The sequence below is a fragment of the Aquarana catesbeiana genome, linkage group LG05 (genome assembly GCF_042186555.1).
Source record: "Aquarana catesbeiana isolate 2022-GZ linkage group LG05, ASM4218655v1, whole genome shotgun sequence".
Lineage (NCBI taxonomy): Eukaryota > Metazoa > Chordata > Amphibia > Anura > Ranidae > Aquarana > Aquarana catesbeiana.
This window is the reverse complement of record NC_133328.1, coordinates 363,551,418-363,577,214: the sequence shown is the minus strand read 5'-3', so window position 1 is coordinate 363,577,214 and position 25,797 is coordinate 363,551,418. Positions and strand designations below refer to the sequence as shown.

At 46.6% G+C, this 25,797-nt stretch overlaps 1 protein-coding gene across 6 annotated transcripts in view; it reads right to left on the bottom strand.

The window, feature by feature from the left end:
• RELCH (RAB11 binding and LisH domain, coiled-coil and HEAT repeat containing) overlaps positions 1–25,797 on the bottom strand; it is a 251,582-nt gene that overhangs the window by 13,290 nt on the left and 212,495 nt on the right. For all 6 annotated transcript variants that reach the window (XM_073630909.1, XM_073630910.1, XM_073630912.1 and 3 more), the window contains one exon: positions 25,370–25,440. In XM_073630909.1, the coding sequence (XP_073487010.1) occupies positions 25,370–25,440 (71 nt within the window). The remainder of the gene's footprint in view (positions 1–25,369; positions 25,441–25,797) is intronic.

Sequence of the window (25,797 nt, the reverse complement as noted above, 5' to 3'; positions counted from 1 at the left end):
AAGGGTTCTTGTAGCAAAGCATTAAACGCTCTTCAGAGTGTCAATTTCCAGGGGACAACTCTTAAAGCAGTAGTAAACACTGTTTGGACACTTGTAGCTACAGGTAAGCTAATAATAAACCTATAGGTACAAGGAATATCTCCTAAACGAGTATCATTTAGGAGATGTTCACTGTTTTTACAGCTGTTGACATCACCGGCTCATGCTCTCTGAAGGGAGGGCATACTTAAGCTGTCCCCAAAGGAGAGCTGTGCCACGGCTGTGACTCCCGAGCAAATGCACGGGGGGGGGGTGTTACGACTCGGTCATTCCAACGGCCAGGGCATGGGTACCTTGAAGGAAGACCGGGTGAAAATGGAAGCCTTCTCAGCAATGACAGCAAGCCACTGGAGGGCTTCGTTTTAAGGCAAGTTTTTCATAATGTGCTAGTATGCAATGCACACTAGCACATAATACTACCTTGCAGAAGGAACCTTTTTTTTTTTTTGTTGAACGTTTACTACGGGTTTAAGTTTGCCATACATGGATAGCAATTCAGCTGTTTTAGCAGGGACTAACAAGATTTTGATGCATGTATAGGCATATAGGAGTATAGGCACTATGGTTGTACAGAAGTCGATCTAATGCAAAAATTAAAAAATAAATCTGTCTGTTGGTAATGGGTAAATGTCTTGAATTTTATCTTTGCTTTGGTAGGGCTAATCATCTGTGATATCTTCATATGGTTTGTCAATGTGGGTGGTGCATGTGGACTGCGTACCTTGCAGGGGATACTGGAGGGAGCAGATAATGGGTGAGGTGGTCTGAAAGATGTAGGACACTGTGGGATTGATTTACTGAAACTGGAGAGTGCAAAATCTGGTGCACCTGTGCATGGTAGCCAATCAGCTTCTAACTTCAGCTTGTTCAATTGAGTTTTTACAAAAAAAAAAAAAAAAAAATCTGGAAGCTGATTGGTTTCTACACAGAGCTGCACCAGATTTTGCACTCTTCCGATTTAGTAAATCAACCCCTATGGGTCAAAATGTAGTGGGTAGAACACCCTTTTTTTCATTTAGCATGTGCTATTTAATTACCATACCCTGTAGCAATTCAAAGCAGATCTTCACTCATTTATGAAGTTTCCTCCTCTGTCTTTTTTATTTTGTATTTATTTTTAGTTGTAAAAGTTTTGGTCCTGCCCCCTTGTCAAGGCAAATAATGTCAGTCCCTAGATGTGAAATGCATATCCCATGAGGCACTGGGAGCACTGCATTGTTATTCCATTCATTAAAAGGAGTATGGGGGCCAGCCTAGTGTTGGGAGGCTGTGCCTGAACTCAAAAGAGCAGATAGCATCATAGGAGAAGATGGTAGTGCAGAGTGGTGGGTGCAGAGAAAAGAATCTCAGCATGACAATGCTTGATCCATGAGGTGGGTAAGTATCTGAACTATGCAGAACCCAGTGTCAGGTAAGTGTGGAATAAATTAAATAAATACATGGGAAGGTTGAAGCTCAAAGAATATTAAGTCTGTAATTATAATTTTACAGATTTACTTGTTAAGTATTTTAGCCCCCTCTCTCCTTATTTAGCTTCACTTTTGTCAGGAGGCACAAGCCGCCTCCGTCCGCCGGGCTCCACGGCGCATGCGCGGAGGACTCACGCTGCGCCGTGCACTCGTTCGCGGCCCAGCTGTGCGGCGCGCGCGGGTGCACGGCGGTCCCCGTGTGCGCGCCGTGGCCGTGCGGGTGCCCGGCGGCGCGTCACGCTGACGCGCTCGCCGGTGGGCTACTTCTGACGGCTCCAGCGCCCAGTCGGGTTGCTGGTTAGTCGTCAGCTGTGCCCTGTCCTGTACCCAGTTTCCTTGTTATACTCCCTGTGATACTCTCTCTGCCTGTTGATACCCCCAGACCTCTGCTAGTTAACGGATACCCTCTCTGCCTGCCGGATACCCCCAGACCTCTGCTAGTTAACGGATACTCTCTCTGCTTGCTGGATACCCTGACCTCTGCTAGTTAAACGGATACTCTCTCTGCTTGCTGGATACCCTGACCTCTGCTAGTTAAACGGATACTCTCTCTGCTTGCTGGATACCCTGACCTCTGCTAGTTAAACGGATACTCTCTCTGCTTGCTGGATACCCTGACCTCTGCTAGTTAAACGGACACTCTCTCTGCCTGCTGAATACCTCTGACCTCTGCTTGTTTTACGGATACCCCTTGTCTGCCTGATACCCCTGATCTCAGCCTGTTACACGGACTTGCTCTGGCCAGTTACCCCAGTTTCAGCTAACCACTTGTTTGCAGCTTCTCCTGTGTCCACAGTTACTCGGACTTCCTTCAGGAATCCAGTCCCTTCCGGAAGCCCGTGCCTCCGCGTGCCCCCAACTCCCTGTATCATCTCCAGGGGTCGGGTGCGCGTGGTCGTAAGGGCGAGCCGCTCTCGGCATCTCGGCCTCGGTGAGTATAGTCCCCGACAGTACTAACCAGCCAGATGTCTGAGGCCGACAGAGCGCGCTCTCCTTTGGAGATCCTGTGCCAACAGGTCTCCACCCTGGCCGACTCAGTCCAGAAGCTACAGGAGGGGTATGCTCAAGTTGACAGCCGCCTCCAACAGATTGCTGGAGTACTTCCTTCCGCCACTGCAGTTCCGGCACCCAGCAATGAAGGGGCACTCCCCCAGGCCGCCGCCAGCCCTACCGTTGTCATGGCACTTCCTGAACCCAGGGTCCCTACGCCCGAACGGTTCTCCGGAGACCGTAAAAGATTCAGGTCTTTTAAAAACGCCTGTTCGCTTTACTTTGCCCTTCAGCCCCGGACATTTGCATCAGAGATCGTCAAAGTGGGTTTTGCTATCTCACTACTGTCAGAGGAACCTCAGGCCTGGGCTCATGGCTTAATGGAACAGGGAAGTCCTATGTTAAATTCCATAGACACCTTCTTCGAGGGTATGTCCCAACTCTATGATGATCCGCAACGGAAGGCTACCGCTGAAGCCACTCTCCACCACTTGTCCCAAGGAAGAAGACCCATCGAAGATTATACGGTGGAATTCCGCAAGTGGGCGGCCGACACAAATTGGAACGAGCCGGCTCTCCGCTACCAGTACCGTCAAGGCTTGTCTGAACTCCTCAAAGATGAGCTAGCCAGGATGGAGACCCCGGAGACCTTGGAAGAGCTCATTCAAGCAGCCACGAAGCTGGATAGGCGCTTGCGTGAACGTCGCTCGGAGCGGTTTCAGGGTCCACGCCCTACGTGGACGCCGTTTAGAACTCCATCCACGCCACCACCGTCTGCCACAACACCTCCTGAAGCTGAGCCCATGCAGCTAGGCCTGGTCCGGGCCCCGCTAACTTCGGAAGAAAGGCAACGCAGACGACAGTCCAATCTGTGTCTGTACTGCGGGGGAGCGGGACACTTCCTGCGCAATTGTCCAATAAGGCCCAGTAAGTTCCTTCAGCCTAGATTAATGAATCATCTGGATAACAATGCTCCAAAATCTTATGTGATGTTGTCTGTTTCCTTGCAGCTGCCGGAAGGGGAGTCTCGCCTACCCGCCATCATTGATTCAGGGGCCTGTAGCTGCTTCATGGATGCAGCCTTGGCCCGCAGCCTCCGTATCCCCTTGCAAACAAAGGCCCAAGGCTTACAAGTGCATCTAGCCGATGGCTCTCTTCTCAGTTCAGGTCCCATCACCCAGGAGACCCAGCCTATCTTAGTAATCACCGATTCCGGGCATCAGGAATTCCTACGGCTCGACCTCATCCATTCTCCCATCTTCCCAGTAATCCTTGGCCTGCCTTGGTTACAAGCTCATGATCCGCAGATCCAATGGAGCTCCAAGATGGTGTCCTTCTCCTCTCCATACTGCTTGGAGCATTGCCTCCCTCTAACCCCGAAGGTCTGTGCCACGGTTACTGCCTCGTCAGACAACCTTCAACAGATCCCCTCTGAATATCTGGAGTTCCAGGAGGTCTTTAATAAACAAATGGCTGACCGCCTACCACCTCATCGGCCTTATGACTGTCCGATCGACCTGTTGCCGGGATCCGTGATTCCGTTCGGTCGTATATTCCCTCTCTCCGAGACCGAACTGGAGGCGCTCAGACAGTACATCGATGAGAATCTGGAAAAGGGGTTTATCCGTCCTTCATCCTCACCTGCTGGAGCAGGAATATTCTTCGTCGGGAAGAAAGATGGGTCCCTTAGACCTTGTGTGGACTACCGGCAGCTCAACAATATCACCATTAAGAATAGATACCCATTACCACTCATCCCGGAGCTATTCCAACGATTTCGATCTGCTAGGGTCTTTTCCAAACTAGACCTGCGGGGTGCCTATAACCTTGTTAGAATCAGAGCCGGGGATGAATGGAAGACAGCGTTCAGATCCAGGTTTGGACACTTCGAGTATCTGGTGATGCCATTCGGGCTATGCAATGCTCCAGCCACATTCCAGCACCTAGTAAACGACATATTCCGAGAATACCTGGATGACTTCCTTGTCGTTTACCTGGATGACATACTCATTTTCTCTCCTACGATTGAGTTACACAGGGGGCATGTCAAGAAGGTCCTTACTATACTAAGACAGCACAAGCTTTATCTAAAGATGGAGAAATGCGAATTCGAGAGATCAGTGGTACAATTCCTGGGGTTCATCATATCGGCCGGCGGAATCGCAATGGATCCCCAAAAGATACAGGCCATCCAAGATTGGCCAGCTCCATCTGATAAAAAGGGGGTTCAACGCTTCATAGGTTTTGCTAACTTTTATCGGAGATTCATTGTCGGATTCTCGACCATTGTAGCACCCATCACCCAGCTAACCCGTCAGCACAACCTTTTCCGGTGGAGTGAGGCCGCACAAGAGGCTTTTTCGAAATTAAAGAATTTGTTCAGTTCGGCTCCAATTCTTTGCCATCCTGATCCTGCTCAACCATATGTTTTGGAGGTGGACGCTTCAGAAATTGCCACAGGAGCAATTCTCTCTCAGAGACAAGGGCCCAAGGCTATCCTTCACCCTGTTGCATTCGCTTCCCGGAAGCTCAGCCCGCCCGAGCTAAACTATGATGTAGGTGACAGGGAGTTGCTGGCCATAAAGTTTGCGCTTGAAGAATGGAGGTATCTGCTCGAAGGTGCATTACATCCGGTAATGATATTTACAGACCATAAGAACCTGGAGTACTTACGGACAGCAAAGCGATTAAGACCTAGACAAGCCCGCTGGGCCCTCTTTTTCTCCCGCTTCAACTTCCATATATCCTATAGACCCGGTTCAAAGAATGGAAAGGCAGACGCACTCTCACGGATGTTCTCGGCAGAGTCCCAGGCGTCAGAACCTGGTACTATCCTGTCTTCCCAAAACTTCCTTGGGGTGGCACAAGTGGATTTGATGTCATCCATCAAATCATCATCCAACTCTTGCACGGAACCAGAGGTGCAGTCCCTGAAGAAGAATGGTAACTTCTTCTGGATCCGTGGAAAAATTTTTGTACCTCAGGAGACACGGTCACTAACCCTCCAGATGTGCCACGACCATAGACTCGCAGGGCATTTTGGAGTGAGGAAAACGTCTGAGCTGGTTTCCCGTTCCTTTTGGTGGCCTGGGTGGAGACAGGATTGCAAGAGGTATGTGGCATCCTGCCCTCCGTGTCAGCGGAACAAGGGGCGAAACACCAAGTCCTGGGGTTTACTAAGACCCCTACCGATCCCTGAACGACCATGGTCTGACGTCTCCATGGACTTCATAGTAGACCTGCCAGCCTCGGGGGGCTTTACCACTATTTTTGTCGTGGTTGACCGTCTCTCCAAGATGGCCCATTTTTTGCCCATGAAAGGCACCCCCTCGGCCTTAGAAACTGCCAATATTTTTTTCAAGGAAATCATCAGACTCCATGGCGTACCAAAGAACATCGTATCGGACAGGGGTGTACAATTTACGTCCAAATTCTGGAGGGAGCTTTGCAAAGCCTTAAATATCAAAGTCTGCCTCTCATCAGCCTACCATCCTCAGAGTAACGGCCAAACGGAGAGGACGAACCAGACCCTAGAGCAATATCTGCGATGCTTCTGCTCGGGATCCCAAGATGACTGGGCAAGCCTTCTCCCATACGCTGAATTTGCGTATAACAATTCTGTTCACACCGCTACTAACCAAACGCCTTTCTGGGCAAATTGTGGTTTTCATCCCACCTTCCTGTCCAACAATGTTCCCGAAATAGCAGTCCCTGCCGTGCATGACAGAGTGACCTCCTTACAGGCAAATTTCCGAAGAATTCAGGACATGTTGCTGAGGGCTCAAACGGATTACAAGGAGCAATATGACCGAGGCAGGGGAAAAGATCCAACCTTTAAACTTGGAGAAGAAGTCTGGTTATCCACTACTAACCTTAAACTATCCGTGCCTTCACGGAAATTGGGACCCAAGTTTATTGGTCCTTTCCCCATCAAAAGGATTATCAACCCTGTGGCTATGGAGCTAGCATTACCAAAGACTTATAGGATCCACCCTGTCTTCCACGTGTCCTTACTGAAGCCTGTGGTGGACAACACCTTTCCGGAAAGAGGGGAACCTCCTCCACCACCAGTTAGGGTGGATGGTGAGAATGAATTTGAGGTGGAGTCCATCCTTAACTGTAGGAAGAAGGGCAGACAACTGCAGTATTTGATCCAGTGGAAGGGTTATCCACCTGAGGACAACTCTTGGGAACCTGCAAGGAACCTACATGCACCACGCTTAATTCAAGCCTTCCACCGAGACCACCCGGAAGTAATGTCCAGTCTGGGCGTTCAGTGTCCGCCCTTAGGAGGGGGGCACTGTCAGGAGGCACAAGCCGCCTCCGTCCGCCGGGCTCCACGGCGCATGCGCGGAGGACTCACGCTGCGCCGTGCACTCGTTCGCGGCCCAGCTGTGCGGCGCGCGCGGGTGCACGGCGGTCCCCGTGTGCGCGCCGTGGCCGTGCGGGTGCCCGGCGGCGCGTCACGCTGACGCGCTCACCGGTGGGCTACTTCTGACGGTTCCAGCGCCCAGTCGGGTTGCTGGTTAGTCGTCAGCTGTGCCCTGTCCTGTACCCAGTTTCCTTGTTATACTCCCTGTGATACTCTCTCTGCCTGTTGATACCCCCAGACCTCTGCTAGTTAACGGATACCCTCTCTGCCTGCCGGATACCCCCAGACCTCTGCTAGTTAACGGATACTCTCTCTGCTTGCTGGATACCCTGACCTCTGCTAGTTAAACGGATACTCTCTCTGCTTGCTGGATACCCTGACCTCTGCTAGTTAAACGGATACTCTCTCTGCTTGCTGGATACCCTGACCTCTGCTAGTTAAACGGATACTCTCTCTGCTTGCTGGATACCCTGACCTCTGCTAGTTAAACGGACACTCTCTCTGCCTGCTGAATACCTCTGACCTCTGCTTGTTTTACGGATACCCCTTGTCTGCCTGATACCCCTGATCTCAGCCTGTTACACGGACTTGCTCTGGCCAGTTACCCCAGTTTCAGCTAACCACTTGTTTGCAGCTTCTCCTGTGTCCACAGTTACTCGGACTTCCTTCAGGAATCCAGTCCCTTCCGGAAGCCCGTGCCTCCGCGTGCCCCCAACTCCCTGTATCATCTCCAGGGGTCGGGTGCGCGTGGTCGTAAGGGCGAGCCGCTCTCGGCATCTCGGCCTCGGTGAGTATAGTCCCCGACAACTTTATTTGCTTGAGGCCGTTACTTCAGTAAGAGAGTCAGGGGGTCAGAGGTCACATTATATCTAACAGCTGCTTTTTGGCAACCGCCTGATCTCACACATGACAGATTTTATATGACTGACTCAGTAATGGCTGCATCTAACTTTCTAACCTGGCCTATTAAATTGCAGCATAAGATAAGGCACATTGCAGTTTGAATGCACTTAAAGTGGTTGTAAACCTCAGACATGAAACATGAACAAAGCACATCCCTCTATAGTGTGTACTTGTCTCAATCCAATACACTAAGTGTCATGTCTGTCTGCTGCCTTGTTCCTCTGCTATCTGCATGGGTCACCTTCTGACAAGTTTTCCTGACACCAAAAGAAAAAAGGTGACAGGGGAGGGTCCTCCAGCTAATTGACAGCCTCAGCTCTGTTCTTGTATGTTGTGTGAAGGGGGGTGTGTCCCTTTCCGCCAATCAGCTCTCAGAGTTCTCCCGAGCTCTGCAGAGTGTAACCTCAGCTCTCCGCCCCCTTCTTTTCAGAGCTGAGAGATCCTGTGTAAATTCTGCACTTTCAATGGATGTAGAAAAGAGAAAGCTGCAAATAAACAGGTGCAACTTATGTAGGAGGATTTTGTTTCATCTCTGTGTATCACCTGAGGCCATTCAGCTCACGGGGTATATGAGAGGGTTTACAACCACTCTAAAAGCACAGAAAAAGAAAATTTGATTGTATTGCATTTACTTGTTCTGCAAAAAAATAGTGTTTGGTGTATTTTGTTCAGCTGGCTGCCCTTTAACTAATGCGCAAGTGTGTTCTGAGGATAAAATGCATCTGCATTTACCAGTGTCCATTTAACAGCAGACGCTAGATGCACAGATTTGGTGTGAGCATAATTGAAGACTTTTCAAAATAACAACTTTAAAATCTGGAAGGAAGACATAAAAAGAGGAAGGCATTGTAAGGGAAGCAACACTCACCAACCATAAAGGGAACTTCACATTTCAGGACAAGTCTTTAATTCATGTGCTCTCTATACAATGTGCAAACATAACACACAGACAGACCACTTACACGCAGCGCTTCTCCAAATCCCAGCTTTTAACTCTGCATTCACTTTCACAGGCAAACTGGTATACTATACCAAATGCTATACAAAAGATCAAAAATTGGCAGTTCAACAGGTACAGATTAGCAAACACAAACTACATTGCCATGGAAAGATCTGGGAGACCAGCATGGAAAGGACAAAGAAACTGCATTGTACTGCAACTACTACAATAATGTCTAATGGAAATACTGAAGCAGAAAGATAGTGACAAGAGTCACAGGACAAAGACATACCTATAGATACATTAATGCTAGAGGCTTCAGAGCAAAACAAAATCACACCTTATTCTGGGAAATACAAATAAGATCAGTCTAGAGCTTGAAATTTGCATTTAAAGCATACATCCTGGCAAAACAAATACATAATAAAAATTCAGCACATCTCTGCAATACATGGGCATTTCTCCATGTTGCGAACTTAGTGGAAGTGAAAGCAAAACCTAACTCTAAACCTACTCCCACCCCCTAATCTATCTAGGCCTGTAAAAAAAAAAAAAAAAGGATCTCTATTCTGCAGCCATTCCATGTCTGGTCCCAGGTTGAGCGGTCAGTGGCGGCTTCAGTGTATAGGAGAGGCAGGTGCCATCAGAAGCCCCATAGTAAGTTAGCTAGGTTTTGATTTTACTTCTACTTGGAGGTTAGGCTCACATTAATTTCTGGCAAGATAAACATGCATTTTCTGTACTTGCACTTACAAAACATGGTGAAGTTTGCATGCATTGCAGAAATGTCAATAAGAAAGCAGGACATCATACACCAATGTTGTAGGATAACATCCAGTGTTAACAATCCTGGACATAACACACTAAAGCCCTACCTAGAACAACACCTAACATTTTAACCAATATAGGCTTGATTACAAATAAGTTCTATGTGATCAAGCCTATATTGGGTAAAGCGTTAGAGAGACGGTCCAAAGGTGGGGCTGCAGAGTGCTATAACATGTTTAATAAAGTTGGATGGATGTGATCTGACATCATCGGCGTGCAACTTCCTGGTATCCTATTAAGTTCATAGAGTGGCTGGGCTCCCTTTGTTTGACATCCAGAGTTCCAAATGCAAGGAATTTTCATACAGGCTTGAAGCAGAGACAGTTCTCTATATGTCTATTGTACGGCTATTTTGCAATTTTTAAAATTTTGCCCTAACTTTAATTTAAAAAACATAAATAAGTATTTTTAGCTAAAAATACATGAACCATGATCAAAACAAATTCTAGGTATAAGATACTTATAAATAAAAAAGATGAACATTCTAACTAGCTAATGGAAATTACACAATTATGATTATTTATTTGACTGCAAAACCAAGGTTGAGAATAAGTCACATTTCCTAATAGAATTGAACATTATTACCCTCCACCACAGACTGAATCACATAATAACATTTAACATTTTGGAATCACCCCATACGGGCAAAGCCAAAAGCTAAACACAACTACTGATACAACAGCACAGAGTTGGAGCCAAATGTTAATTGAAATCAGTTTTTTAAAATGTTTTAGTACTCCTGGTCAGGTTACCTTTTATGTGTTGGAAAATCAAATGGTTAATTGAATTTTTTTTTTTTTTTTTTTACAGACTGAGTTTGCTTTTAGTAAATGTATAAAAGCTGTAAAATGCAAAGTACAGTAGCCTATAATACGTATTAAATTTGCTTTTCAGCGATATCACTATGGCCAAATAAAATCGGATTGGTTGCTTTAGCCGAGAGAAATAAGGGTGGCCCAGTTCCATCCCTGGACTCAGATAGAATTAGGACGGAAAAATAGGATTTTTATTACAGCTTACCTGTAAAATCCTTTTATTGGAGTACATCATGGGACACAGAGCCTTAAGTAATTACTTAATGGGTTATGGGCCACCTTCAGGTGTTGACACTGGTATACCCAATCAAGGAAGTTCACTTCCTATATAACCCCTCCTCCTTCCAGGAGTACATCAGTTTTTGTAGCAAAGCAATATACTTAAATCCCAAAAGAGGGAAGGGACATCTGTGTCCCCATGATGTACTCCAAGAAAAGGATTTTACAGGTAAGCTGTAATAAAAATTCTATTTTCTTTATCATACATCATAGGACACAGAACCTTAAGTAATTACTTAATGGGACATCCCATAGCAATGCTACTTGAGGGGAGGGAGAGACAACCCGCAGGGTACCCCCAGACTTGAGGACTTATACTGCTGCCTGCAGCATACTGCACCCAAAGGCGATATCCTCATACCTCCTTACATCCACCTGATAACATTTTTATGAATGTATGCACTGAAGACCAAGTTGCGGATTTACAGATCTGAGCCATGGAGGCCTGGTGACGTACTGCCCAAGAAGCACTAACCGCCCTCATAGAGTGCGCCTTAACTTTGAAAAAGGGGGAATCTTAACCCTTAATTATAAGTTTGAATTATAACTTACTGAATCCACTTAGCGACAGTGGATTTCGACACTGCCTGTCCCTTCTTAGGATGCTCTGGCAGAATACATAAGACATCAGTCTTAGGAATCTGAGAAGTTGTCTTTAAATAGATTCTCACTGCTCTCACCACATCAAGACAATGTAGTGACCTTTCTCCCCTGGAACATGGTTTTAGAAAAAAAAAGATGGCAGGACAATATCTTGACTCAGGTGAAAACATGAAACCACTTTTGGCAAAAGCCTGGACAAGGGAGTAACACCACTCTGTCCTCATGAATAATCAAATATGGCTCTTTACAAGAAAGAGCAGCCAATTCCGAAACCCTCCTTGCTGAGGATATAGTAACCAAAAATACCAGCTTCCTTGTCAAAAGGACTAACGGAATATGCTGTATCGGTTGAAATGGCTGTTCTTGTAACACTGACAAAACTAAATTCAAGTCCCAAGAGCTTAAAGGTGATATAACTGGCGGACTAATCTGCATCACCCCTTGTATAAAACCCTGGACTAAGAATGCGCTTTTTTAAAATAAAATCGATAAGGCTGAGACTTGGCCCTTAATAGTACTCAAGGCCAACTTCATCTCTACGCCTAATTGTAGAAAGGCAAGAATTCTGCCTATGATATATCTCCGAGGGTGTCAACCCTTGGATTCACACCAGGAAACATAAGCCTTCCAGACTCTATAATGTATAGTTCTGGAAGTTGGTTTCCTTGTATTAATCAAAGTAGAGATAACTGACCCGGAAAGCCCACGTTTCCTCAGAATGTGGGTTTCAACAGCCAGGCCATTAAATTTAGCGTTCGTAAAGTAGGATGGAACATCAGCCCCTGTGAGAGCAGGTCTGGCCTTAGTGGAAGGGATCATGGATCCTCCACTGCCATCTTTAAGATTTCTGCATACCATGACCCTCTGGGCCATGCTGGTGCTGCCACAATTACCGGTTTTCTTTCCAGCTCGATCCTGCTAAGAAGTCGAGGCAGCAATTGAATAATTGGGGAAAATGCATAGATCAGTGAAAGCTGATCCCACGGTATCATCAATGCATCTATTCTGCATGTGAATGGATCCTTTGTTGTGGACACAAAGTTGACTAACTATATGTTGAACTGGACGCTAGAAGATCTACATCCGGAGTCCCCCATCTTTGACAAACAGCCCGAGAATATGTCGGGGTGAAGAAACCATTCCCCTGGGAATAACTGCTGACGACTTAAGTAGTTTGCCTGCCAATTCTCTATTCCCGGAATGAAGACTATATTTCTTTCTGCCCATATTTTTAGAATATGGTTCACCTCTCTCTCTGTACTGAGAGACTCTTGGTGCCCCCTTGGCGATTGATATAGGCCACAGTCGTGGCATTGATGGATTGGATCCTGACAGGACAATCCCTTAACCTGGAAGTCCAGGTCTTAAGAGCCAGATGCACTGCCCGAATCTCTAGGATGTTGATGGGCAAGGCTCTTCCGGTTCTTGACCACTGTCCTTGGACAGTTGTCTTCTTTAGTAATGCTTCCCAGCCTGAAAGGCTGGCATCTGTCGTTACCATTTTCCAGATAACAGGTCTGAAGAATTTTCCTTTCAGCAGATTCTGGTTAGTAACCACCAATTGAGGCTTTGGGACACCCTTGGGGACAGCCGCATTGGCAAGTTCAAAGCTTGGATCATCTTGTTAGCAGATAGAATACTGTTTTGCAACAGTCTCGAATGGAACTGGGCATAGGGAACTGCTTCGAATGAAGCCACCATCCTTTCTAACAACCTCAGGCAAAGGCGAATGGAGGGATCTCCTTTTGACCTGACCATCCGCACCAACTCTGTTATGGAGTTGTCTTTTGTCTGGGCAAGAACACCTTTTTTCTGGGCTGTATCTATAATCAGACCCAAATACTCCAGCTTTTTTAGCGGTTTTAAGGGAGACTTCACTAGGTTGAGAGCGCAACCCAGACTTTTCCAGGTTGTAATGCGTACACCTTACTCCGAACACCGATTGGTCTATTAGCAATAGATAGTCTAGGTATGCCAAGACTGTTTAAGCCCTGTGCCCTTGACCTGGCTAGAGGTGGGGCTAGCACTTTTGTGAACACACGGGGTGCTGGAGCTGGCCCGAAGGGCATGGCTATAAACTGAAAAGCTGCTGTTCTACTTCAAACCGCAGAAACCTTTGGTGTGCAGGAAATATATGGACATGCAGATATGCATCCCTGATGCCGATAGACGCCAGAAGTTTTCCTCCTTGTAGAATAAAAAACTACTGACCTGATCAACGCCATAGAAAGGAGTGGATCTTCAGGAACTGATTTAGATTCTTTTTTCTTGCAATAGGGATGGAGGCATGTTTACAGGGTCAGCAATGTTCCCTTGCTACCCAGTGTTAGGTCCCTAGTCCCGGACTGACCATGCATCATGTCTGGGCTTGGCTCAAAACCCTGAACACAACCACGCTGTGTTCAGGTTTCTGTTCAGCAGTTTCGCAGCATGACATGGTTCTGTGTTTGATTTGTGTCTGGCTGTTATCCATGGCCGTCATTTGTTCATTCATGGGAGCTGCGATGCGCTCTGTGTGCCTTCTCCCCACCGCTCTTCCCTCTGCCCCCTTTGGGCGGGCGGATGCGTGTGGGGATTTTTCGGCTCACACAGTGCATCGGCGCCACGCCTCCCGCTTCACGTGTGACGTCATGCTTGACGTCACAACGTGGAGCGTGTGTCTCACCATCTCCGGTCCGGCAGTGGGGAAATGTGGGCGTTCCCCACGGGCGGTGCATGCCGTCTGCGTCAGGACGCCTTCCCCCTTCTCTGCCAGATCCAGCATGACGCTGGTGGCGGATGGCGTGCGCGTGCCTTGGGCGGCTATAAATACAGCCTCCCCTGACACAGCCCAGACGCCATATCCTCGGAGGTTACATCTTACCTTCACACCCCCTCTAGGACCCAAGGACGCCACTTGCAGGTTAAAATATACCTTTACCCTCAGTACCCTCTATCCGCCTGGATTAATCATTCTTGGCGGATAATCAATATGATACAATGACATCATTATATATATATTTTTTCTAGATTTCTCCTGGCTGTCCCCATTGGCTCACTACCTGGTCCCATTAAGAACTTCAGTACCCTGTGTCCTGTGTCTGGGGGGGCTTTGTGTGTGCGCCCTGCTGGCGTGCGGCCCTAGGCCACCTCAGCTCCCATGATGGGCAAAATTTATGGCTTTGGTTCCACACTCACCACATCTCATCGCAGTAGCTCCATGTAAGTACTCAAAAAGGGGGGCTTTTTTACCCCACCTTCAATATATTGTAATATGATCAGACCATTTAATTACACCTCCTTATATTCTGTAGATATCCCAGAAGCACCTGCCCCTGATGAGTGTTCCCAATACGCGAAACGCGTCGGGAAACAGGGATGCAGATACATGTGTTAATCTTCACTTCTTAGAATTAATTTTATCCATCATGGTCTCTATGGTTTTATACATTTTATTGTTTCTGCATTGTTGTTCAGAGCTTTCATGTACACATATTAATTCATTTTATGTCATAACCTCTTCATTCAGACCACTATGTGGCGCTTGGTTGGTATGCACTGTTGTACCCTTGATGCCTGTATTGAATATTTATGTGCGTGTTAATATTTTTAGAATCACATTTATTACAATGTCCTTCTTGTATGTGGTTTCTGTATGTTAGATGCACTATGTACTTATGATTAATAAAGTTGTACCTCCTTTCAACCAACCTTCACAATGTTTACTGCCTCAAAGTCCCAAAACTCCCCTTTTTTCAAAACCCATTCAGCATAAATAAGCCCTTCTAGAAATGCATGAAAAAAGGCTAAAAAAAATGTTTTTTAAAAACCAAGGAAGAGACCGAACTTTCAGCTGACTCTGTTAGGAGTAGCATAAAAAGTGGAACAAACCATCTCTGTAAGAGTTTGTACCATCAATCTGTCAGATTGCGAGGTTGCATAAAGTTTATCAACTCTTGTTTCCTCCGCAGAGGAAAATTCGGCTCCTTTTTCCCCGTGATCACCTGAGGGTAATACCTCATCCTGTGCCCACTGTTCCCTTGGAAAAAGGGGTTTGAGGTGGAGAAGGGGGATCTAGCATGCTTCCTATCCTCTTGGATGGAGGATGCGATTAAAGCCGCTAATCTTTCTTCTAAGCCCTGCAGGGCAGAGGAAAATGCATCTTCAGTCACGTATACAGGGGCTGAAGTGTGAGAAGCAGTTGCACCACCAATTGCTTCCAAGGACTCACCCTGGCTTGCCATGTCAGGTATCTCTGGAGAGGATGACAGTGTGGAGGCATGACTGGAGTTCTCAGCGCCTAGGGGGTGGAATCCTTGGTACCTTTGTGGTAGCTCTGGAAGTCTTAGTGCTAAGCACAAAAGCAGAGGCACTTTAAGAAAAAAATTATGGTATTTGTTGAACAATAGTTTTAGTAAAAAACAATGTCACCATAAGGATCAGCCTAACCACAATATTTCCTCTACTGGAAATGCCTGCTTACACACCTTTACATGCCCAGCGCTCCTGTGTCCCTTGTGTGACAGACTTCTGTCTTCAGCATATGAACTGAGAGCGTCTGTGTTAAGCCTCAGGTGAGAACCTGATTAGGCGTCATCAGCGTCTTCCGCCCTAGTGTATGCATTGTGTGCTCCATGTGGATGGTGCCGCTTATCTGTGAGCCATGCCCCTCTGCAATACCCGCCCCTCCTTGTCTTTTTAATTTTTTTTTAAAAAAACACTAGTCCACGCATGCGGATGGCATTCGGGTCTGCAGATGCAGACCCGAAGGGGAGGAGGCGGCGCCGCGATGGACGCCAGACTTTTAGAGTCTGTAAAGCTATACAGAGGCTGAATGCCTGTCCAGGCTCAACAAGGGCAAGTTTGATAATACAAACAGTGAAAGCTGTTACTGCACCTCTCCAGGAGGGGAGGGGAATTTATGTCAGCAGTGTTTTTGTATGTTCATAAACTACTGCTGTACCCACTTTAGATCCCTCAGAAGAGGAACACCATCTGTTAAATTAAGAACCCCCCTCTGGCTGCTGGGACCACACCTGCTGCTATAGCCGGACACAGAGCTGCTGAAAAAGGCATTGTACAAGGTAAGTGTAATATACTCCTTCTAGAGGAGACATTTTTAAAGGCATACAGAGTGTGTGTATATATATATATATATATATATATATATATATATATATATATATATATATATATATATATATATGAAAAAGCATAGGTGGAGACCTTTTATGGTTCCTAGGCTTCTCCCCTTACCTTATCCTTGCTGCAGGATACTGCTGTAGTAGCAGATCCAAACTTCACCCATCACGGCAGGCAGCGTAGTTAAACCTTCAAAGACCGGGTCCCTTTTAATAGGGGTTCCACTCCTTTGGACCTGTATAGCCCCTCTCAGGACAACTTTAGGTAATATAGCAAGACCAAAAAGAGTCCTGGTTCCTAGGGTCCAGCCCTCAAAGAGAAGCGTTACAGGCAAAACCTCGTTATTCTATGCGAGGCCCGGGTACCATCCTGAGGCTGCAGTGGCGTGGATGGATCCGGTTGTGGAGGTTTTTAAATCCAACAGAGCACATCTTCACTCGTGACCAACACCTTAGACACTCGTGAAAAAACTGATGTTACATAGTAGGTGAGGCAGAAAAAAGACACAAGTCCATCAAGTCCAACCTATGTGTGTGATTATGTGTCAGTATTACATTGTATATCCCTGTATGTTGCGGTCATTCAGGTGCTTATCTAATAGTTTCTTGAAGCTATCAATGCTCCCCGCTGAGACCACCGCCTGTGGAAGGGAATTCCACATCCTTGCCGCTCTTACAGTAAAGAACCCTCTACGTAGTTTAAGGTTAAACCTCTTTTCTTCTAATTTTAATGAGTGACCACGAGTCTCTCTTCTGCGAAAAAGTTTTAACCCTATTGTGGGGTCACCAGTCCGGTATTTGTAAATTGAAATCATATCCCCTCTCAAGCGTCTCTTCTCCAGAGAGAATAAGTTAAGTGCTTGCAACCTTTCCTCATAACTAAGATCCTCCAGACCCTTTATTAGCTTTGTTGCCCTTCTTTGTACTCGCTCCATTTCCAGTACCTCCTTCCTGAGGACTGGTGCCCAGAACTGGACCGCATACTCTAGGTGCGGCCGGACCAGAGTCTTGTAGAGCGGGAGAATTATCGTTTTATCTCTGGAGTTGATCCCCATTTTAATGCATGCCAATATTCTGTTTGCATGCCATTGCTGAGCCGATCATCTACTAGGACCCCCAGGTCCTTTTCCATCCTAGATTCCCCCAGAGGTTCTCCCCCCAGTGTATAGATTGCATTCATATTTTTGCCACCCAAATGCATTATTTTACATTTTTCTACATTGAACCTCATTTGCCATGTAGTCGCCCACCCCATTAATTTGTTCAGGTCTTTTTGCAAGGTTTCCACGTCCTGCGGAGAAGTTATTGCCCTGCTTAGCTTAGTATCGTATGCAAATACAGAGATTGAACTGTTTATCCCATCCTCTAGATCATTTATGAACAAATTAAATAGGATTGGTCCAGCACAGAACCCTGGGGAACCCCACTACCCACCCCTGACCATTCCGAGTACTCCCCATTTATCACCACCCTCTGAACTCGCCCTTGTAGCCAGTTTTCAATCCATGTACTCACCCTATGGTCCATGCCAATGGACCTTATCTTGTACAGTAAACGTTTATGGGGAACTGTGTCAAATGCTTTTGCAAAATCCAGATACACCACGTCTACGGGCCTTCCTTTATCTAGATGGCAACTCACCTCCTCATAGAAGGTTAATAGATTGGTTTGGCAAGAACGATTCTTCATGAATCCATGCTGATTACTGCTAATGATACCGTTTTTATTACTAAAATCTTGTATATAGTCCCTTATCATCCCCTCCAAGAGTTTACATACTATTGATGTTAGGCTAACTGGTCTGTAATTCCCAGGGATGTATTTTGGGCCCTTTTTAAATATTGGTGCTACATTGGCTTTTCTCCAATCAGCTGGTACCATTCCAGTTAGTAGACTGTCTGTAAAAATGAGGAACAACGGTCTGGCAATCACTTGACTGAGTTCCCTAAGTACCCTTGGATGCAAGCCATCTGGTCCCGGTGATTTATTAATGTTAAGTTTCTCAAGTCTAATTTTAATTCCGTCCTCTGTTAACCATTGAGGTGCTTCCTGTGTTGTGTCATGAGGATAAACACTGCAGTTTTGGTTACTGAAGCCCCCTGATTCACTCGTGAAGACTGAGGAGAAGAAAAAATTCAATACCTTTGCCATCTCCCCATCCTTTGTAACCAGATGTCCTTCCTCATTCTTTATGGGGCCAATATGGTCTGTCCTCCCTTTTTTACTGTTTACATACTTAAAGAATTTCTTGGGATTTTTTTTGCTCTCCTCCGCTATGTGTCTTTCATGTTCTATCTTAGCCGTCCTAATTGCACCCTTACATTTCCTGTTGCATTCTTTATAAAGTCTGAATGCTGAGGATGATCCCTTAACCTTGTATTTTTTGAAGGCCTTCTGCTTTGCTTTTATATGCATTTTTACATTGGAGGTAAGCCATCCAGGACTTTTGTTCGCTCTTTTAAATTTATTACCCAATGGGATACATTGGCTAATGCCCTTATTTAATATGCTCTTAAAGCAAACCCATCTCTCCTCCGTATTCTTTGTTCCTAATATTTTATCCCAGTTTATGCCTTTTAGCAAGGTTTGTAGTTTAGGGAAGTTGGCTCTTTTGAAATTCAGTGTCTTTGTATTCCCTTTATGTTTCCTATTTGTGTGATTTATACTGAAACTAATTGACCTGTAATCGCTGTTACCTAAATTGCCCCGTCTTTCCACATCCGTGATCAGGTCTGTATTGTTGGTAATCAGTAGATCCAGTAATGTTTTATTTCTAGTTGGTGCGTCTACCATCTGACCCATAAAATTGTCCTGCAAGACATTAAGGAATTGGCGAGCCTTAAATGAATGCGCGGTTCCCTCCACCCAGTCTATGTCTGGATAATTAAAATCCCCCATTATGATAACACTTCCCATCCTTGCTGCTAATCCAATTTGTGATAGGAGATCCGTCTCCACTTGCTCCCTCAGGTTAGGGGGCCTATAGCATACTCCCAGTATTATTTTCCCCTTAGCTTCATCCCTTTGGAGCTCTACCCATAAGGATTCCACCTCCTCCCTAGCTCCCTTAGTGATGTCATCTCTCACATTCACTTGTACATTATTCTTGATATATAGGCATACCCCTCCCCCTTTTTTACCCTCCCTATCCTTGCGGTAAAGGGTATACCCTTGAATGTTTGCCAGCCAATCATGAGAGCTGTTGAACCAGGTCTCTGAAATTCCCACAAAATCCAAATCCTCCTCGTACAACAGTATCTCTAGTTCACCCATCTTGTCTGCCATGCTCCTGGCATTGGTGAACATGCCACAAAGTTTAGACCGGTCGCATATTGTCCTCGTATTGGGTGTTTCGAGATTGCAACTAGGACTTGCTACTATACTCACCTTGTGTTTTTGTGCTTTGGTTAACCTGCCACTAATGCCCCCAATACTACCCTCTGGAATATCTTCCGCGCTGGCTATCTCTGCCTCTGGACCCTCCCCCCCATCGCCTAGTTTAAAAACCCCTCTAACTTTTTGGCCATCTTCATTCCCAGCAGATCTGCACCCTCCTCATTTAGGTGCAGTCCGTCCCTTCTATAGTACCGGTTACCGACTGAGAAGTCGGCCCAGTCCTCCAGGAACCCAAACCCCTCCTTACTACACCCAGGGCCGGATTTCCCATAAGGCCACCTAGGCCAGGCCTCGGGGCGGCAGTGGTACAGGGGCGGCCCGGCGCCGCTCCTGCAACGACTTCTCGGCCGCCCCCCACACTAACCTAGCAGCATGCAGCGCACCCGGGCACCAGAGAGGTGGGGGCGCTGAAGCGCTAGAGTGCTCCTCTCCTTCCTCCTACTCTCTGTGTCCAGACGCGGCTCCCTCCGCTCCCACCGCCGCCGCTGCTGTTTTTTTCGAGGCTTCAGCCTGTCCCCCCTCCCTCCTCCTGTCAAAGAAGGAGAGCAGCCGCCGGAGATCGGAGCGGCTGGTCTCTGTGCGGGGGGCGGGTGTTCTCCTGTGTCTCTCACTCCCGCCCAAGCCTGTCTCCATCTGTTCCATCTGTTCACTTATGGAGGGGGAGTTGTCCTAGGAGGGGGGGTTGTCCTGGGGCTCTGTACTAGTAAAGGGGGGGGGTTGTCCTGGGGCTCTGTACTAGTGAAGGGGGGGTTTGTCTGGGGGGGGTTGTACTAATGAAGGGGGGGGTTGTCCTGGGGGTCTGTACTAATGGAGGGGGGTTGTCCTGGGGGTCTGTACTAATGGAGGGGGGGGTTTGTCCTGGGGGGGTCTGTACTAATGAAGGGAGGGGTGGTTTGTCCTGGGGGGGTCTGTGCTAATGGAGGGGGTGGGGGTTGACCGGGGGGGGTTGTACTAATGGAGAGGGGGTTGTCCTGGGGGGGTTTGTACTAATGGAGGGGGTGTTGACCTGGGGGGGTTTGTACTAATGGAGGGGGGTTGTCCTGGGGGGTATGTACTAATGGAGGGGGGGTTGTCTTGGGGGGTATGTACTAATGGAGGGGGGTTGTCCTGGGGGGTTTGTACTAATGGAGGGGCGTTTGTCCTGGGGGGTCTGTACTAATGAAGGGAGGGGGGTTGGTCCTGGGGGGGTCTGTGCTAATGGAGGGGGTGGGGGTTGACCTGGGGGGGTTTGTACTAATGGAGAGGGGGTTGTCCTGGGGGGGTTTGTACTAATGGAGGGGGGTTGACCTGGGGGGGGTTTGTACTAATGGAGGGGGGTTGTCCTGGGGGGTATGTACTAATGGAGGGGGGATTGTCCTGGGGGGTATTTACTAATGGAGGGGGGATTGTCCTGGGGGGTTTGTACTAATGGAGGGGCGTTTGTCCTGGGGGGTCTGTACTAATGAAGGGAGAGGGGTTTGTCCTGGGGGGGTCTGTACTAATGAAGGGAGGGGGGTTTGTCCTGGGGGGGTCTGTACTAATAAAGGGAGGGGGGTTTGTCCTGGGGGGGGTCTGTACTAATGAAGGGAGGGGGGTTTGTCCTAGGGGGGTCTGTACTAAGGGAGGGGGGTTTGTCCTGGGGGGATCTGTACTAATGAAGGGAGGGGGGTTTGTCCTGGGGGGGGTCTGTACTAATGAAGGGAGGGGGGTTTGTCCTGGGGGGGTCTGTACTAATGAAGGGAGGGGGGTTTGTCCTAGGGGGGGTCTGTACTAAGGGAGGGGGGTTTGTCCTGGGGGGATCTGTACTAATGAAGGGAGGGGGTTTTGTCCTGGTGGGGGTCTGTACTAATGGATGGGGGTTTGTCCTGGGGGGGTCTGTACTAATGGAGGGGGGTGGTTTGTCCTGGGGGGGTCTACACCCAGGAAAGTACACCCAGGACTCCAGAGGGAGAGAGCAGTGCTGAGGGAACACCATCAGAGAGAGAACCCCGCTGCCCTGCGCCACCAGAGGGAAAGCCACACAGCCTAGCGCCATCCCTGGCGGAGAAAGGAATGGAGTCATTGCAGGAATACAGATCTGGGTGCTACCCAACAGACTTGCCACGGGCAATTCAGAGTGAGCTGACTCCTGATCAGAGGGAACCGTTGCTGTATCGCTATGTCAGGTGAGAGGGCCGATCGGCCATTATCTACTAATGTCCATAGGAACTGCAGTCTCTGACCGTCTCCTGTATCATGTCTGCAATCTCTGACCATCTCCTGTACTATGATTGCAGTCTCTGACCATCTCTTGTATCATGTCTGCAGTCTTTGACCGTATTATGGGGGCTCTTTCTGGTGGTGTGTGTGTGTGTGGGGGGGGCGGCATTGAAGGGCCCGGCCTTGGGGCGGCAAAGGGAGTAAATCCGGGCCTGACTACACCAGCTCTTCAGCCACTTGTTTACTTCCCTAATCTCCCTCTTCCTTTCTGGTGTGGCTCGATGTACCGGTAATATTCCTGAGAATACTACCTTGGAGGTCCTTTTCCTCAATTTAGCTCCTAAGTCCCTAAAATCGTTCTTTAGGACACTCCATCTGCCTCTGACTTTGTCATTGGTGCCAACGTGCACCATGACAGCCGGGTCTTCCCCAGCCCCTCCCAGTAATCCGTCCACAAGATCCGTGATGTGCCGAACCCGAGCGCCCGGTAGACAACATACTATTCGGCGCTTCAGGTCTTGGTTACAGATTGCCCTCTCTGTCCTTCTAAGAATTGAGTCCCTTACCACCAGAATCTGTTTTTCCTTTCCCTTTGCTGCCCCCCCACTCTCACTGGAGGAGTTCTTCCCCCGGCAGCTAGGAGAGTCCCTCAGCTCCAGCAGTGCTGGTCCCTGACTGGTTTCACCAATGTCACTCAAAGTAGCGTACTTATTGGGATGCTCCAGTCCTGGATCAGCCTCCCTGGCACTTCCCCCTCTACCCCTCCTGACTGTCACCCATCTACTCTTTGCTAGTGCCTGCACCTCTTTGTCTCCACCCGCCTCTGTGCTGGCCCCTGCCAGCACCTGCTGTGTACGTTCCTGGCTCACCTTTAGTATGGAGGGACTTCTCAGTGCTGACAGTTGCTTCCCCAGATTCAGAACCTGGGCTTCCAGGGAAACAATGTGCTTACATTTTGCACAGCAGTATTCGCCCTCGATCGGATGATCAAGGAACGCATACATGCGGCAAGATGTACAAAGAGTCGCCTCTCCACACCCGCCGGGCATCGTACCTATTAAATTTAGTGAGGATTGGGGATTTTACCCTGTCCAAATTACCTAACAGCTAGCTTCCTGGCACTAATACTCAAGACAATACACAGGTACACAACAAGACAATACACAGGTACTCACAGACCTACGTGCACTCGCAGAACAGTCGCAGACCTACGTGCACTCGCAATACTCAAGTATACAGTACTCAATACACAAGTACTAATGATCCACACACACAACACTCAGATACTCACACTACACAGGTACTATGACCCCTGTTATAATCTCCTGTTTTAAACTCTGGTTTTTAAATCACCACTTAGAAAAGTTCCACTTGGTTTAAGTTCCTACAGCTTCACAATGAGCAGGCTCAAGATGAGTCCTACACACAGTTATATAGACTGCAGGCACCTGTTAGCAATTACCCCCTCCCCCTAATTAATAGCCTGGAAGATGGAGGGGTTATATAGGGAGTGAACTTCCTTGATTGGGTATACCAGTGTCAACACCTGAAGGTGGCCCATAACTCATTAAGTAATTACTTAAGGCTCTGTGTCCCATGATGTACGACAAAGAAAATACATTTTCTGAAGTTGCCTTTGTAGAAATCTGCATGTCAAAATTATAGGTAGATCAAGAAATACAGATAGTAGTAGCTACAGTACTCATCTCACTCATCACATTAAAGTTAACCGACCATGACAGACACATAATGGCTTCTGCTGATGACCCCTCCTAAATTGCCAGTTGCCTGAATGCTGGCTCTCTACATTCAACACTCTGACATACAGAACATGTATACAAATATGAACTTCTGCTTTAAGAACTTTCCTAATCTGCATACGGTCTTTGGTCAGTGACTCAAAGTATCAAAGGCAGTGGTCAGTATAACAGCCAGGAAACTACCATTTCTAGGAGGAGGTTGGCAATGGCAGTCTACATATTTACTTCATTACAGGCTTACAAAAAGGACTTGTATATAGGAGCGTGAGGTGTCAAGCTAAAGTTTTTCAGGAAAGGTTTAAATTTGAATGTCCATTTAACTGCCAATATCTCCAACTTTGCTATTACATTTTTCATCATATGCTCAGTTTAAAGGATTGTGACCGGTTTACTTTAACAAATAGTGAAGTATAATAGCATATGGTTTTGACAAATATAATGCCTGTCAAGCAGCAATAACCAGTTACCGAACCTCTTGCGTTATAAAACAATTGCCTTGAGTACTAAAATATAAACGCTAAAAAATATTGTAATTTCCCAACAGTTACGAGATTGATTCCACTATTCATTTTCCAGGGCAGGTCCAAATTAAATTTGTACTCGTAGAGTTCTTATTTCTGACATTTTAATTAAAGAGATCTACTGTAGCTAAACAAAAGCAGTCATTTTTAATACATCATCAAATAACAGCATAAAATATAGCACAGGGGATTATTTAAATTTTTTTTAAATCGACCCATATGTTATTATTTGAATCTTGTGAAGAGGTTAAAATGGGCTTACAGAAGATTTAAATGTACTAACAAAAAAGATGTTGACATGGTGAGTTGATATTTCTGTCATTAAAGAGAAACTGCAGTCTGCTCACATAATTTGTAATAAAAACATCTTTGCCATTCTGAAGCTTCTCTCCAACCACTATGCATATTATTTCATATATACTGTGATTTTGTACTTGCCAAATATGCTGCATACAGTATATCTCCCTCCACTAAGTCTGGCTGCAACCACTTTAACTGTGGGCAGCTGAAGCTGCTGCCTGTTCACTTTCTGGATTTACACGCACACACACACACACACACACACACACACACACACACACACACACACACACACACACACACACACCTCCAGCCCTGCAGCTCTCATTGGCCCTTTTATGACTAAGCCTAAGCTAATGAGCAGACAAGAAACAGGAAGTGGGCTGTATAAGGTATTTGCTGGCAGAAAAAAAAAAATGTTTGACTATCCAATGTTAAAACAACAAGGGCAGAAGATTTACTAGATGCAAAGTTGAAAAAATGACTGAAGGTCCGCTTTAAATGTATTGCAGCTGGCCTTCTACTTTGCAGTCTCTACTATTAACGTTTAACATCTCCATTGTATATATTTTCACTTTTGTACCCTTCAACCTAAATGTTGTGTGATCAGACTGTATTGTATGTGGCCAACTGAACATTGCATTGAATCGAAAATCAACACTGTCCATGTTTTCTGTGCAACTATGAAAATAGAACCTGACAGCTGAGACTGGCTTGTTGGTCATGCATAAAGTGGGGAAGTTATAACTGGGAAAGGTACACAAATTCTGGCTACCACTGTAGAAATTAAACCTATAGACTATATAAATATAATTCAATATTTTTTTTTTGTAAATAAGTGAATCATTTCACCTACCCTTGAGGCTCCTGGGCGGTCTTGTTTTCCACCTTCTGTTCACATTCTTTTATCATGGAGCTTAAAATAACCTTGCAAAGGAGAGAGACGTGACAACAAATGAAACACAAAACAGGCATATTTATGATCAAATTCTGCTTCATCAATAACATGATACTGAGAAACCATCAACCATATCACTGCCTTACACCCTTTTCACACTTGTGCGACTTGTCATACGACTTTGGACATCAAAGTCACATGACAAGTTGCATACCGTGTTTTCCAATGATAACCATTCATATATTTGCGACTTAAAGTTGCAACGACTTCAAAGTAGTTAATGCACTACTTTGGTCTGCTTTCATGCAACTTGAGGGCCATAACCTTCAATGTTAACCCTTAAACGTTGCATGAAAGTCGTACCTGAAAGTTTTACATGCAGCATT